This window comes from Barbatula barbatula (genome assembly GCF_947034865.1).
Source record: "Barbatula barbatula genome assembly, chromosome: 20".
NCBI classification, from domain to species: Eukaryota; Metazoa; Chordata; class Actinopteri; order Cypriniformes; family Nemacheilidae; genus Barbatula; species Barbatula barbatula.
Window position 1 is genome coordinate 19,399,478 of NC_136783.1, and position 16,520 is coordinate 19,415,997.

Below are 16,520 nucleotides of genomic sequence, written 5' to 3' on the forward strand. Positions count from 1 at the left end.
TAACAGACGTTTAAACATTGTTTAAAAGACGTACATAGTCGTATTGCATTAATTTAAGCTTATTTTTAAACAACTTTTTCGAAGAAACACACGATGGCAGTAAAGGGCTCAACAGAAACAAGAGTTGCGTTCCATCTGATAGGGTTCCTACGCAGTGTTCACTGCTCCCTACTCCCTGAGCACGGAACATCAGTTGAAGTGCTCTCATCTCGCCTTTTTCCCAATGTGGTGCGGCCGTAAACATTCCTCTGGTAAATAACATAACATTATAAAAAAGAACAGCTGCTGCTTACCACGTACATAGTTTGTATAATAATAGCAACATTGGATTAATCCTTACACGCGCGTGAAAACATTAATTGCAGTTGGGTGATTTTCCCTTTCCACTTCCGGCGGAAGGGATGTATCGATGTTCCCTGATTCCCTACACCATTCGCGCAGTGCCCTTCGAACTGAACATGTTCTCTCCCTTCGGATTGGATGGCGGGACACCCTGTTAAGTCCACTTGGCAATCCAAATGGCACGCACCCCACGGTCCCTCCAGCGTACCAAAATAATAGTCCTGATTAGTAAAATGTAGCAAAATAGAAAGCTAATCTATATGATAAAACCGTATACTATACAAAACTAAAACACAAGCCACTTCAAGCCATCATATGAAGTGATGTGCTTAAATTAAACATGACCAAATATTTGTCAAACATTTATTTTGAAGTGTAGAAATTCGTTCACTAGCACCTGGTTTATCATGTGACAGTCTGAGAACACATGATTAACGGATACGACAATGGAGTGAAGATTTATAGTAATTTATAACATTTATGTTGTGAATACTTCATTGAAAAGGTGCGTTTTAAATATACGAATACTTTGCTTGTCTGCTTTTATTTGGTTTTGACGTATGGGGAAATCAATAAACAGCGTTCTTGTTGTTGACGTGAGCTCTTCTATTGTAAACTGCAGTCACAGTTGATCTCCATCATGACATTTGGAGGCCTGTGGGATCAGAGAATATCTGCATTTCTACTGAGCCCTTCTCAGTTTTTGTCTGCCACTACTGCTGAAAGTTTCCTGGCTGAGCTGTTACGAGAACTGAGAAATGATAAGGCCAATGATCAACTTAAGGTAATAAAATAAAAACAGACACATATATGATTATTATACATTTCTATATTACATAAATTAACATTGCAGTCTGATGAAGTGATTCTTACAAAAACATGTCAAGCTGATATTTGACACTTAGATTGTTTACACTGTCACGTTTTTTCAATGTGCTAAATTCTGATAATGTAGTTGTTTACTTCTAGAATGTACAGTAAAATATATATTTTATTTTAGAAAAGTATATTTAACAGTCGATCTTGCGCACCTGTAGTTAATGGATAGGTGCTTAGGAAAAAAGACCACCAGGTCCAAATATAAGCAAAAAAGAAAGGAACTCCACACTACCAGTGCTTGCAAAGAGGTCAACTGAATTAGTATAACAACGTTTCGTCTCGTGACCTTCACCAGGCATTTACAAACTGATTTTGTAAAAATTATCTCTTTGAAAGCACTGTGAGCGTGCATGATTTCTATTCTTTTTTGCTTATTTAAGAAAAGTATTTATAATAGCTCTATTATAGTTTTGTTGAAATGTTGCACATTTTCATTTGCTGTTAACTAATTGTTTTTTTCATTTTCACAAGATTCTCCTCGTGTCGGTACTACTGGAGCATCCAACCATCCTATGTCCTTCCGTCTCTGTGGGGGAGGAAACTGCCCTGGAACTTATGTCAGTTTTCACCCACACAGCGCAAAAATCCATCAACCTCAAGTGCAATGTAATGCTGGCCATCACTAACATCCTAATATGCACATCTTGCCTGTCCAGCCGTACAAAGATGGCTGAGGATTGGTTAGACCTTCTACTACAAACAATTCAGGACACAAACGATTACAGATGTGGGCTAAGCCAGCAGCCTATTAGAACCACCGCATGTGATTGCCTACGAGAAATGGAGACATGCAATCCTGGTCTTCTCTCTCAAAAATTAGAGGTCCTGTATCTTCTGAAACATCAAGAAACAACAGTTCTCCATCAATCCTACTGCATGCTGTATACATTAGGGCTGAAGAATGCCATAAGGATCTTGACGAACCAGAATGATGTCACTGATTTAGAGTTTAAGAGTGTTTTAGGAGGAAACGAAGGATTTGCGTGGAAAAATATTCCGACGCCTTTAACCCTGTTGCCAATAAACATGATGGTGCAGGTGCCCACCCTGCCACCAGGACTGGATTGTAAAGAACTCAAGTCCATTATGTCCTCACTTTTAGAGGATTCTTACCTTCTAGCACCCATTTCCCAGTCCGCCCTGCTCAGGGATCTCGTGGAAATCGTAGCCATGGTGCCAGGACTTTCTCCAGCGTTATTCAAATCTCAGCTTCTACGGCTTTTTGGTACTGCAGAGGTCGAGTTCATGCATGCTACGCTGTTCATGAAAGACACGTTCACCGACAGCTTGTTCACTGCCGAGGATGAGTACTTTCTGCTCAAGCGTCTGGTGGGCATGGCGCAACACCCGCTCCTTCGAATTCCAGAGAAACTCTTTTATATGGACTGCATCCTTCACTTTCCGGAGAACAGACCCATATCCAGCACCTCGGAGGAGAGTTTACCCGTGCTGGTTACGCCCCGTCTGGCCGCATCTCTTCTTCCGACTGTTTTCAATGACAGCGCTACCATGCTTTGCAGACTAAACCTTCTCTGTCTGGTACACTTAGAAGCCAACGAAGGAGAAGCGGACAAAGGAATTAGTTACTTGTTCGATCACATAATGGCACTTCTGAAAATCGTAGAAAACGATGGAAGCAGAGATGTAGTGGTGACCTCATTTAGGGCGTTGTTTATTTTTCTCTCACATTTCAAAGGAATGGAGGAACTCGCCGAGAAGCTAATCAACAAACTGTGCGACCTGTATTCCAGACATTGTCGTCTGGCTCCGCACCTGATCGGCCTCGCTGACCAAATCAAGGAACGTCTGGATGACCCCGTCTGGTCCATCAAGCTGCTGAGCGGCCTTCAGAAACGCATTATGGAAATGTCTCCGTTGCAGCTAACGATTCATAATTTGAGCTGGCACCTAAAAGTGCTGAAAAGAGTAGCGAAAGAAGGACAGATTACACAGAGGAACACCATCTACCTACTTCTCAATGTTCTCATCAATTCCAACTTGTGCGAAAGAGGAAACTGGCAAGTGGGAAATGCGGTTCTCGCCATTTGTCGCAACCTGCTGGAGCACCCTTCCATCGATCGAGTGTTTATCGAGCTAGCTGACCTTTTGCAATACATGTCTGCTCACTACGACGACACGGACATTATGGATCACGCTCGCTTCTACTACACGTTGCTCACCAACCTCTCGTGGGAAAAGCTGACGGGGGTTCTCGCCAAAGGACCGGATGGAGGACGTGCTAAGGAGCGGTCGCATTCTGCCATCATGGCTGAGAGTGAAGGACTTGCCAACAACCTGACAGTACACAAAACTGAACGTCCCGTTCTGCAACTTATCAAAGTGCAGGAAAAAAACTCAAAGAGCACTTTAACAAGTTTAGAGTCATCAGGTGAAGCTGAAGAGGATATAAATAGTTTGGAGGTTTATCAGGAACAGTTTTTAAAGCCTGGCTTTGGTTCTGAGGTCACATTGAGGTACAATCTCACTCATGCAGAAGAGGCCGACGCTTTATTCGATAAAATATTTACTATCTGTCTGCACTTTGAGCTGAAAGACTCGAACTATGGAAAGATAAGTGATATACATGTCCCGTGTGTGTTTAGAGACAGAAAGCCTCCAGAGGTCAGCGTCATTCTCGAACCCCATCAACCTTACCCAACAACTCTGTGCATCAGTGCCATTTTTACCACACAAGACAGCCGTTCCTGGCACACGCAGCTTCCGGATGTAAGCGTTTCATTCCCAGAGATATTTCTTCCTGTACCTGTGCCGCCTAACACGTCATGCAAACACAAAGTAGAAGTGTTTGACCGCATGTGGGGGTCCATTGCCTCTGGGAATCCTGATAGGTCTGAGATCAGTCTGTTCTGCTTCGAGAACGGAGAAGAGAGTCTAGGGGATTTGATCAAGACACATTTTGGAAGTTACCTGATCGAGGAAAGGCAAAGCGAGAAATGCTGGAAAGTCTTGTTTTTCCTTCCACCGATGTTTCATGTTCTGCTGATGACCAGCCGGGCGGAGGACACAGTTCAGGTCAGCATCGCAACAGACAACTGGGAGCTTTTACCCTTTGTGAACTCCCACCTACAAAACATAACTGATGCACAACAGTAATGGAGGATAATTTCACCTTTGCAATCCTTCATTTACATGCTTTTATTGCATTTATTTTGATTGAAAAAAATGTTGTTTCTTGTATATAGGTATATAACATCATTGTATATAAACATAAATCATTTTTGATTAAAAGTCCAATAAAGTGTGATGTGATGTGTATGCACTCATTTTCTGCTGCTCACAAAATCAATACAAGGTATTTTCAACAATTATTTAATGAAAACCAAGGATCAAAATAATATTTCTATTTAAATTTAAGAAAGCAATATACACAACAACAAGAATTAAATTTCAAGTTGATTGACATAAGTTTAAGACCACATAAATTATGTGAATCGTTGATTTTAAAACATCCTGGTCTTCCACACTGTGTGGTCCAGCAAAACATTCAACCAATGACTGAAGGTAAAATGCACTTTCTGAAACCGTAAAGCAGTTAATTTTTTTGAGGTATTCATTAAACTGTATCCTGGAAGAGCAGGTGGCCTCCATGACCACATAAGACTTTAAGAGTGAGTTGTGTCCTCTCACTTTGAAAGACCCTCAAAGTTGGGCTCCGCTGCAGCTGGAAGTGCAGTTTGGCTGTTCAACAGTTTGTCCATGATGCCAATTTCTGCGTCCCTCTTTTCAACATCCTCCTGTGGTGTCCAAGACATGTCATATTGAAGTTTGTATGCACTAAGAAACTTGTGCGGGCAACTGGAACCCCACTCCTGCAAAACATTGAAACAAATGTCCTTCATTTTTACCATACAGAAACCTAAGCATTTACCGTGCAATTGTTTTATATTCTGATAAATCCAACTGAAAGACGATCTCAGACATTCTCTTAATGTGTCAATGAACTCACCTTTGGAGACAGAATTGAGAAGTAGCGCTGTCCAGATTCACGCATGTAAAGATAGTACATGTTTCCTGGTTTCTTCACAACATTGCAGGCTGCATGGTGAAGCTCAGCATCTTTCTTGGCATCTTCCAACACCTAAAGCGTTTTAAAGAAATTCTCTTTTAGAGACGTTTTCACCAACAACTGGATTTTCTTTTTTTAATACAACATCACCATAACTTTTTTACATACATATCATCAGTGCTGCTGCCAAAAGTTGAAATTGTTGTTGTAATAAAACTGATCTGATTTTTGATGGCCATTTACCTTTCTTGCTTGCTCCTGAAGGTATCTTATCTGGTCAGCAATGACTGTGAGTTTGTTGCAAGCGTTTGCTCTTGTAAACTCATCCCCCTGAAAAAACACGAGACTATATGTTTTCCGTATGAAATGGGGTCCCAAAAACAAACTACAATGAATATTCGGAATATTTCTGAATCATTTAAAACCCTTAATACCAAAACAATTGTGCCATGTGATGATGATTTTGAAACAGTAAAAACGAATCAATTTTTAACAAAAAAAGTTCAAGGAGCAGTTTCAATTCTCAGACACATGATCTGTGTCACAAGATCAATACAGGGTTAAATATCACTTACCTTCTGTACGTGTTGTGCAAGAGCAACCAGATCCATGGGATCCCCCACTCGGTTAGTTTGATAGGGACTAACTAGCACTACTCCACTCGGATTAGTGCTGCTCTCCACCAATGTAACTATAATAGTAACATAATAACATTTAACTCAGATCAGTTTGTTAATGTACATTTCTGTAAAGATGAGTAAACAATAACGTTTATCACCTACTCACCATTGCAATATACAGCTGGCAAATTACACACGTGGTGAATTTATGCAAGGTTGGATAAGTAAGCGTTCATACAGAAAGTCAATGCTTTCGGTTATAAGTTCTCCCTCACATTAAAGCAGAACCACATGCTGCCAACTATCGTTGTTTTTAGTCATTGTTTTACAGACTCATCTAAGTTTATATGTGTAAATAAATACAATAACGCGGTTGAATGGTTAAGCTTAAGCAAAACGTGAAATTCGATTACAACGGAATTGACGTGATTCACGGATGTTTTACTGTGACATTTAGCGATAACATTTACATTTAAGTTAGTCATTTAGCAGACGCTTTGCGACCTACAAATGAGGTAAACAAAATAATCATTTGGACAACAAAAAGCACAAGTGCAGTAAAACTTGTCTCAATCCACCACCACAGTATACAAAGCTAAGGATAGAACACTCGTCGGATTAATACTCGTTTGTCTCACCTGTTGCAGTTTTATTGGTCTGATGTGGTAAACTGACAGTTTTATCCATTTTCTAATTCAATATCTCTAAAACTTTGTAAACTGTTGGAAATCACCACGAGCAGCTTCACCGTTCTCTTACAAAACATAAGGGGGCGTTCCTGGGTCCTACTGTGTTTTCCTCTTCAAGCGGTAGTCCTAATAGATGCCTGTACAAAAATGTCCCTTATTCATGATAACTTTATAGAAATATTTCGCAGGGCACAAAACTATTTCTAACTCGATTAATATTTGACATTTCGGAAAATAGAGTGCTTTTAAAAGGCAAACAAATCGAAAGTCAAAAGGCAAAACCAATCGCGCATGTTAAGAGATCGCGTACCTTTAAACCGTTACGTCACTCGTCTATACTATACTTTTGTCTAGTTATGAAAGAACAGGCGTTGAACGTATATAACCATAAAGCGCAAACCCATACACGTTTCGCCTTATACGTTATTTTTTGGACATGTTTGCAACAAAATCATCTACATTTAAAACCATTGCTGGAATGTCAGGACAGTCAGAGCAACAGTTGAATCAGTCAGTTTTACAGTTCCACGTTTAGTCATACAGATATAATATACCTTCATTTCGTTATTTGTATTCACAAATCCAAAAATATCCAAAAATCTGACCTACTAATATGAAATAGTCTATTTAATGTCACAGCCTTGTAAACCGTTAAGAGATCATGCAGCTTATAGCACGAAATGTTTTTAATGATAAATATCAATATAATTATATGATTTATTTTCAGAAATCTGAAAGAGAACTTTCGAGTAGTGTGTTCGTTTAAGAATCGAGTTCACCTAAAACAAAACAAAAACATTCATTGATTCGTTTGTTTATTTAAATATCTTCTTTTGTGTTCTGCAGAATAAAGTCATTCAGGTTTGTAAAAACATGATAATGAGCTAATTATGTATTTTTAAGTTGTAACCAATAGATATGTACTTATAAAATGTCTAACCCAGTAAGGTGTTATTCTAAAGAGTAAAAAATGTTTTACAGCCTTGTGTTTTTGTTGCAATTGTGACTCAACGTGGTTGAGACCTAAATGTTGTTGCTTCCCACTTGCAAAGTCCCACAAAGGCATCCGATCCCAATCCCGAAGCTCCACCCTCTCTGCGGGCTTCAGCCGAGCGTCGGACAGCAAACCGAGCTCTACCTCACGGGCCCTCTGTCGCCAAGATGCGGAGCGCACTGTCCCTGATCATAATCCTGTCCATATTACAATTCACCTCCAGTGAAAACCAAGGCAGCGGAATACTTGAGCCACACGATCTGCTTTTTGACAATGCATTGGAGGCGTATTACAAACAGGACTGGCTGGCTGTGATTCTGAATATGGAGAAAGCTTTGCGGAATAAAGAAACGGTGCGTAAAGTCCAGACGCAGTGCCGCTTATCCTGCGCGGATCGGGACGCTTTCGGGGATCATTTTCCAGGTCTCGGTGTCCCGATCCCCGGAGCCGGTCCCGTGGAGGATTTAGCTTTTTTCCAGAGGATTCTCAAACGGGCCGAATGCGTGAATGCGTGTGAAAGCGAGAAACTGGGACCACCGACCCTCCATAAAGTTAGCGAGACTGTAGAGTTGGAGTTTAAGAAGAGGACGCCTTATAATTACCTGCAAGTGGCTTATTTTAAGGTAAACGGGTGTACTAAAATGACAAAAAAAGTGTATTATGATAAAGATAAAGACAACTGCGTCTTGTTGGAAGCGTCACTTTGCATCCTAGCTATGAGTTTCGTGTCTGTTACATTGTTGCATTGCATGTTTGCGCGTAAAGTGACGCCATATCAAGTTATATCCCGTGCAAATGTTTTATAATGAATGATGATAGACTGAATGGATAAATGTATGAGAAGCGCTTTGGCTTCCCCAACCCCCCCAAACTCACATCACTGTGCCACGTCTTTAGGTGGAGCCTTCTCGTGTGCTTCCAGAGCTCCCACTAGGCGCACTAAAACACCAAAAGAGAGATGCAAAATAGACACTTTTTAGTGGATTCCTATAAAACAGGCTTTTAGTTTACGAGTTAAGTGTATGCATGATAATACTCTAAACAATCCTCAGTCTGATAGTATATAAAATACAGTACATAGGCTGCAGATACATTTAGACTGTAAGTTGTCGTCTTTAACAAACCCCTGTGAAAAGTAAACGCACACGTTTGCCTACGACTTGCCAATAAATTCTATTGTTTTTATACTGACCAAATGGTATCCCCTCCCCAACCCTCACAGGGTTACATTTCAAATAAGCGCCATTTACTATGCTTATTATTCAATTTCCCTTCGGGTGATCTGAACTGACACTGATAAATTGAATGAATGTTTTCATCGCTGTGCATTTGCAGATAAACAAGCTTGACAAAGCCGTGGCAGCGGCAAATACATTTTTTATTGCAAACCCCGACCATGTAGAGATGAAGCAGAACTTAGAGTACTACAGTCTGATGGCTGGGGTGCAGCCTGCGGATTTCAAGGATTTAGAGGAGAAACCACACATGGTAAGAATACTAATATGAATCTGGGTGGATGGATAGATACAAACTGTATGCCACATTATAGTCAATATTAAAGTACCTGCAATGCATGCCATTATAAATACAAAATTCACGACGGAATGTATTGTATAGATTTCAAGTATCCATATGGTCTTCTTTCTGCTAGGTTTTTAAATCTATTATTTTTAGGTATATATATGACCATCCATGTGAAATATGTTTATATACTTGGACTGTAATTGACTCTTGTTTCAGACTGAATTTATAGAAGGCAAGATGCAGTACAGTATGGAGAAGTTCGCACCAGCCATTGAGCACTTTGAGGCGGCGGTTAAAGAATATTTCACCGCTTATGAGGAGTGCAGGGTTCTCTGTGAGGGAGCGTTCAGCTACGACAATTACATGGAGTATAACGCAGACCTCTTTCAGGCTATTGCAGGTAGGTGCCATTCTCTGCGATCACACCTAAGACATTTGGATGACATTTATTTTCATTACTTCATGTCACACTAATATTATTGCAAAAATGTGTTTTAATGTTCTTCGATTCCAGATCATTATCTTCATGGTCTGAACTGTAAACAGAACTGCGCTGTAGATTTGGCTTCAAACGCTGGAAGAGAGAAACCTTTCGAAGATTTTCTCCCATCGCACTTTAACTACCTTCAGTTCTCCTACTATAACAGTACGACCCATTATCTGACCCATATATGAGTCATATGACATATTCATGTATTGCAAACAAAAATATCAGTTTGGCAGACATTTCGCAAACATTTCTCAAATGGGGGACATTTAAATTCACTCTCTGTTCGTTTCTGGCCCAGGTGAAGAATACGAACAAGCCATCGAATGTGCCAAAACGTACCTGCTCTTTCACCCTGAGGATGAGGTGATGGTGCAGAACTTGGCGTACTATTCTGCTGTGCTGGCAGAAGATAAAGCCCCAAACATCACAGCTAGAGAGGTACACACCACACACCATCCTGTTGCATGAGCGTGCTTGTCTTTCACAGCCAAACGGACACTACACACAGTCAACACGAGCCATTTCAACAATTATAAACAGTAGTTTAGATTAAGAAAATTAAGAAACACACAACAATAAAATACATCTTATACATCCTGGACGTATGTGACCGTGTGTCGCCTTAGAATGCTCACCAGTGTATACACATTTTCATTCAAAACCAGTTTTAGATGGTCAGAAACATCACAATATTGGTTTGCTGTACCGAACCTAACCACAACAAAAGCACAACAAATTTTGTTTGAAATTAACATAGAAATCCATCGTGAGTGTTTCTTCTTGTTTCAGATTGTAAAGCAGCACATTAAAAGGTCTCTGTTGGAAAAAGAGCTTCTTTATTTCGGCTATGAGATATTTGGTAAAACCTTTGTTGATCCGGTAAGTATCTTAATGCGTGCCCAGCATTTAACATATGTATTTGATTTTATTCACCAGTGATAATCTCATCTTTATCTCATTCTGTCTCAGGACACGTGGACTCCAGAAAACATCATGCCTAAGAAACTTAGAGACAAACAAAAGTAAAATACACGTTTCTTACAGACATTACAGTTTCAAACGGTTAAAATCTCGTCTGACTCATTGTTGTGTCTCTTGCAGGGCAGATAAAGAAACCGCCGCGAGGATTACAGAAGAGATCGGAAATCTGATGAAAGAGATCGAGACGCTTGTGGAGGAAAAGAGCAAAGAATCTTTCGACATCGGCAGGATGGCCAAAGACGGTAGACAAAAAAACACAAGACAATAACATTCTGAATGTATATGGAAGGAAGAATTGTTCACACGACTTTCAGTTTAATGTGTCTGTCCTAATTCAACAATAAGTTCCAGTATTGTTTCATTGCAGAAATCAAATCAGCACCTACATCAGTCAGCAACAGTCTCCCGTTTGATGACATCACAATATCCATGACATCCACAGCCCTGAACGGTTCAAAGCGGGTCGTTCTGGATGGTGTTACCACGTTCGATGAGTGTCAGGAGCTTCACAGCCTCTCAAAAGTCTCTGTATTAAAACCTCTTCAACTCTCTCCTTTCATAGAAAAAACACTTATTTTAGTAAATGAAAAGTATTTCCTAGTGTTTTAAAAAAATATATACAATCTTACAGGCGGCAGCTCTACAAGGCGATGAATATAAAGCGAAACCTTCGCCTCTTTCTCAGAATGAAATGTTACAGGAACTCACAGTTCTTAAAGCTCTGCAGGTACGATCATCTGTTGAGCTCAATTCATTTACTTTTAAATGATTTACAAGTACAGTACAAATTAAAATGATGAGTTTTTGTCTTATAGTTTGGACAGGAGGGTGTGGTTCCTGTAAAGAGCGCTCAGGGGTTCTTTAACCTCACTGAGAAGATCCGCAAGATTCTGGAGTCTCACTTCGGTCTGCAATCGCCTCTTTATTTCTCCAGTTCCAATCTGGTGTGCCGGTCTGTCGTTGAAGGTACAAATATATAGAAATTCGACAGGATACTCTTGATTTAAAGGAGCAATGTCGAGATCTTAGCGACATCTAGTGGTGAGGTAGCAAATTGCAACCAACGGCTCACTCCACCCCCTCCCTATCAAAGCACTACGGTGACTGACACAGGAAAAGATTTCACTTTTTTAGCTTCTTTGCCGAAGGAAAAAACTTATTTATGAAACCGTTCTGTAGAGCAGTTTGTCCGTTTAGGGCTACTGTAGAAACAACATGGTGAATTCCATGTAAGGGGACCCACAGAGTATGTAGATTTAAATAGCTCATTCAAAGGTCATAAAAACATACCGCTCCTTTATGCAAGACCTCTGAAGACATAGTTGTGCATATTATATCGCATTACTGTAGATGATAGATCCTGCAAAATATTGCACACAGCACAATCAAAAACGTGAAAACTCCTATTTACAAAAGCAAACATTGTTTTATGAGTATTTTAATTATTTTCGTCTCTCTTCATGTGCAGGGAAACAAGAAGGCCATGAGAACGGCTGTCTGCTTGTCTCAGAGCTCAACGAGTGCATTAAAGATCCATCAGCATTCTCACATGGTGACTACAGGTATGCTGCCCACAGAACGCCTGATGCATTATGGGTATGCGGTTTGTCGTGTTTTTAACGATGTTTAATTTCGCTTTCAGTGCTGTTTTGTACCTGAATAAAGATTTTGAAGGGGGCGATTTCTTCTTCACTGGGCCGGACGCTAAAACCGTCGCTGTAAGGTTTTCTATTTTTGTTCAAACTAACTATATAACTAACCTTAAGTAGTAACTTACTTGTAACTTAACTGCACTTTTCTGTCTTTTGTAGTATTTATACGGTTTCACTTTTTCGCATTTTTCAACACTTCGACAATGTCCTTCTACAGCAAATGTGAACGTTAAATGCATAGTTTTTTGTATTTTCTTTCATCGTGTGTCCAGGCTGTGGTCAAACCTCAGTGTGGAAGAGTTGTGGCGTTTGGAGCTGGACAGGAGAATCTTCACGGAGTGACATCACTAACTAAAGGCCAGAGGTGTTCTGTAGCCATTCGCTTCACTCTGGATCCTCACAACAGTGAAAAGGCATGTACACTTAAACACTTTGTTTCAATGCAGTTTTGTAAGAGATGTATTAAAGACCTCATGACATCAAGGTTGAAGCTTGCATGTTGAAAGTTGAAGCAAAATCTCTTTAACAAAAAATAATTTGATTCAAGTGAGCTATTAGTAAACTTATTTTAAACTTGAAATAAGTTTATTTTTTATGTACTTTTGTAAACCAGTTGTGAACTAAACGTTTACCACTGTTACACTTAAAAGTACACTTTCATAATCTAAAAAGTGGGCCAATTTATCAACATAAATAAAAGAAATATATATGTAAGGGAAAATTAAGTATTTTGTTATGCTATTGGTAGTAAACCTTTTGTTTCAATGCATTAATACAAAAGAGAAAACTCTTGAGTTAAAGGTCTGTTTTGTTATGATCATCAAATGTTTCTCAAGTTACTAACCTACGCATTTTTGGGCATCCATAGGAACGTTTACAGGCGGAAGAACTTCTTAAAACACTTTCCAACCCAGCAACACCTGACATCCAGAAAACAGAAGACAACAATGAGACGAAAACCTCAGAACCAGAAGTAGTAAGGACACCTGCTGAAACATCAGAGCAAGACGATAAGACAAACAAACCTCCAGAAACCAGCAAAACTAATGATGAACAGAACACCAAAGCCGCTGAGAAAAAGACCCCCAACAAAGCGGACAAAAAAAGTGAGAAACCAAAGGCCAAAGCCTCCAAAAAGCCAGCCAAAACAGAAGGCCAGACGAAAGCTAAAGCAGGCAAAACCAAAAGCACAGCAACAGAGAAAAAGAAGTCAAAAACAGCAAACAAAACAAAACCCAAGACGACAGACCAAAAACAGAAACCACCTGCCAAAAAGAAGGCAACTGAGAAAAATACTACAAATGACCAGAAGACAAAATCAGAGAGCACAGAGTCTCAAAACTCCAAAGCAGAGGAATACAAAGTTGAACTATGAGCTTTCTGACATTTTTACGGTGGTGGTGAACTGTTTTTATAAAGATTTGAAAGACTATTGACATGACAAGCGTAACACAGGATCATTACCTTGTGGGTGACAATCAAGCCGAGTGTCATATTTTCTGTTTTGCCTTGTTTGAATTCTCAGGAACAGACCTAACGCAGCTTTCAGACATTTCACGTGTCACTTGGCATTTCCATATCAATTCCCCAATAAAAATGACATGTTTCATTAAATCCGTGCACTAGATTTTTACACTAGAGTTTTGTTCATGAAGAGACATGTCCGGAGTGGCATCTACGTATACATATCTACATCTAACAGCAGTCATAATAATTTTTCAATTATACCTTTAAACAATCAAACCCATGAGGTTATAGTTCATGAACATGCACTGCTGTAACTCTGCACTAGGTGGCAGCAGAGATCTGAGAGGATATTCCACATGAGTGACCAAATTACAGGACAAGCTGTTTTTCTTGTAGTGCTTTTTTAGATAAAATAGGAATTCTAAATTGGCACAAAGTTGTTATTTATTTTCTTCTTCGATTTGAAGGGTTTTGTCTGCTCTTTAATCCTGAACCACCCAAAACTATTTTCTAGGCAAATGCCCATGTGCACTATATTCAAGGGCTCACGACAGCTAGTATTACTCCTCGGTACTCAAGAGTCGCCTCTTATGTCTAATTGAAAGTCATTAACTGCTGCCAATAGATGTGAAGGAAGCATTCGAGTTCTGATGTTATCTGAACAGATAGAAGCAGGACAACAGAGCGACCACAGCAGATCTGTGTGGGTGCTGTATGATGCAATGATGCCAGACCGCAGTGTGCATTGCGCATTGCGCAGTGTGCAAATTAAGACCCCAATGCAGTGTTTTATGCACTTATTTTCATATTTCACTTCATGTTAATGACAACCCTTACAAAAAGTATCTTCTTAAAAACGTGAAGTTCATTGTATTAAGTATACTAATATCAATGTACTAGTACACTGAAAAAAGCTGCCTTAAATGTTTTAAGTCAAATCAAATTGGCAATTGGAATTATTTTGGTCGTATTTAGAAATATTACTAGATTTTGAAGGCAGTTCAATAATGAATGTTTGTAAAGTCAATTTGATTTAAATCATCAGCTTTTGAATGCTAGTTTTTAGGTTGAAATAGGTGAATTGTAAACTTGTAAGTGTACCATTTAAATACTACTTGGCCAACTTTTTAGCAAAAAATAATAATACTTTGAAGTATAACAGTAGCCTAACAATATTAAACCAAGTGAATCTACTATATATATATATATATATATATATATATATATATATATATATATATATACTGATTTAGTTTAGTTCAATAGTCGATACACATTTAGTTGTTTACAAGGTACACACTTCAAAGTACACTCCTAGCTACTACTTTCAGTTTAATACTGCAAGACTTCTTTTTATTTCTTTAAGAGAACTCAAAATCATTCTTATAGTTTGCTCTTTATATAATTCAGCTACTATGCATTCTAATGCAAACACAAGGCCACATCCATTGATGCTGGGTGTCTGTAGGGACCACCTGGACCGTGTTGGCGGGTGAATAGTGGAGGTGAGAGTGAAGGGTGACCTGTGACAGCTGCAGCGAGACCCCTAGTGTATCTCTGCTGGTACAAACGGGTCCTTTTGTGCACCTCCCACTGCCGAGAGGTGGGTAGAACCAGAATGCCAGAGACTGGTGGGGACAATGACGCTCCTCTACGGCCTGTAGCTGTTTACTCGAGACTGTTTTCAACTTAAAATTGTAACTTTTTATGCATTTTGGCTGTTCATTTACACGGAAACAGGTTTTTAGGGAGTTGAAAATGCAAACTTTTGAAACTGGTCTGAAAGTGCACGTTCTCACGTATCTTATGCAAATACATAAAAAATATCAAATAAGATAATATCACAATCAAAGCAATAACAAAAGAAGAAAATAATAAAAAAAGTTAAATAAACACATTGAAATGTTTGCAAAGAGAAACCCTTTTAACAGCTTTCTTATTTGCTAAATATTGTATTGAATTTAGGTATTGTTTGATTTCCGCCTTTAAAATATAGAATTAGAAATAATGGGTTGTCTCCTCGAAATTGAATAATTCTCCTCGTGAAACGCATATCATAAGAGAAAAATACAAATAGGATATTTTAAATAGATACACTTTATAATAAAAGAGCAGAAGTCTGACCGAAAACTAGCTGCTTAAGGACACCTCCAAAATAAATGACAACTAGTTTCTTCATTTCAAGCACATGTATGTACATAATAAATCGTAATAAAACCTTTTTACAAGATAATGATTGTACGGGTAATATCTGTAAATCAATTTTAAGAGCGATTTCTTAAACTTTATTTGCAATCAAGTATTTATGAGGAAGTTTCCAAATTTTCTTCAACAACAAACCATTAACCCTTCATCCGTTTAAACTCTGAAGGTGGCGTTTTCCAAAAAACGATGACGTCGTACGCATGCATATTACGCCTTCAGTCAGGCATACGCGAATCGGGCTGAGCGATTGCCGCAAAACAGGCGATTGTCAAATCAAGACAATTTTCAACTCGAGCTATGCTGGCTCGCGTTTGGTGTGAACACAGCATTATTTTCGCGTCTTTTGCATGAATAGAAACATCGCGCGAGATAAACGAATAATGCTATATGAACCCTGCGAGTAAACTACAGCGAGGGACGCGATGCGATGGTTCGCGTTTTGTGTGAACACAGCATTATCCTTTCAACACAATGCATTGTCCTATTCAATTTCCTGGATCCGAGCAAATGCAGGTAGTTTTAAAAAACGCTGTCGTGTGTAGGTGACAATTTTAAAAAACGCAAAGGAAAAACGTTTCCGTTTTTTATTATGCAATGGTGGATTCACACAGTACGGGGCAGTCGCGTTTTTCCAGTTCACTTTCAAAGAG

At 39.2% G+C, this 16,520-nt stretch overlaps 3 protein-coding genes across 4 annotated transcripts; 2 read left to right on the forward strand and 1 right to left on the reverse strand.

Moving 5' to 3' along the window:
• Positions 1-514: 514 nt before the first annotated feature.
• Positions 515-4,520, forward strand: ap5b1 (adaptor related protein complex 5 subunit beta 1). The gene is made up of 3 exons (XM_079483623.1): positions 515-847; positions 965-1,126; positions 1,693-4,520. The coding sequence occupies exons 2-3, from the start codon at positions 983-985 to the stop codon at positions 4,333-4,335; spliced, it is 2,787 nt and encodes a 928-aa protein (XP_079339749.1). The 5' UTR covers positions 515-847; positions 965-982; the 3' UTR covers positions 4,336-4,520.
• Positions 4,365-6,700, reverse strand: cUnh1orf50 (chromosome Un C1orf50 homolog). Its single transcript, XM_079483624.1, has 5 exons — positions 6,507-6,700; positions 5,824-5,939; positions 5,492-5,578; positions 5,189-5,320; positions 4,365-5,051 (listed from the first exon to the last, which is right to left on the reverse strand). Exons 1-5 carry the CDS (start codon positions 6,553-6,555, stop codon positions 4,866-4,868), a joined length of 570 nt encoding a protein of 189 aa, XP_079339750.1. The 5' UTR covers positions 6,556-6,700; the 3' UTR covers positions 4,365-4,865.
• Positions 6,701-7,651: 951 nt separating this feature from the next.
• p3h1 (prolyl 3-hydroxylase 1) lies at positions 7,652-13,809 on the forward strand. 2 transcript variants are annotated; one of them, XM_079483927.1, is made up of 15 exons: positions 7,652-8,174; positions 8,887-9,039; positions 9,292-9,475; positions 9,590-9,721; positions 9,864-10,003; positions 10,355-10,444; positions 10,535-10,587; positions 10,667-10,788; positions 10,914-11,074; positions 11,178-11,273; positions 11,362-11,512; positions 12,015-12,108; positions 12,189-12,264; positions 12,471-12,611; positions 13,067-13,809. In XM_079483927.1, exons 1-15 carry the CDS (start codon positions 7,719-7,721, stop codon positions 13,571-13,573), a joined length of 2,556 nt encoding a protein of 851 aa, XP_079340053.1. In that variant the 5' UTR covers positions 7,652-7,718; the 3' UTR covers positions 13,574-13,809. The 2 variants fall into 2 exon arrangements, with proteins under 2 accessions (XP_079340053.1, XP_079340054.1); XM_079483928.1 differs by having other exon boundaries at positions 10,914-11,068.
• The last annotated feature ends 2,711 nt before the right edge of the window (positions 13,810-16,520 follow it).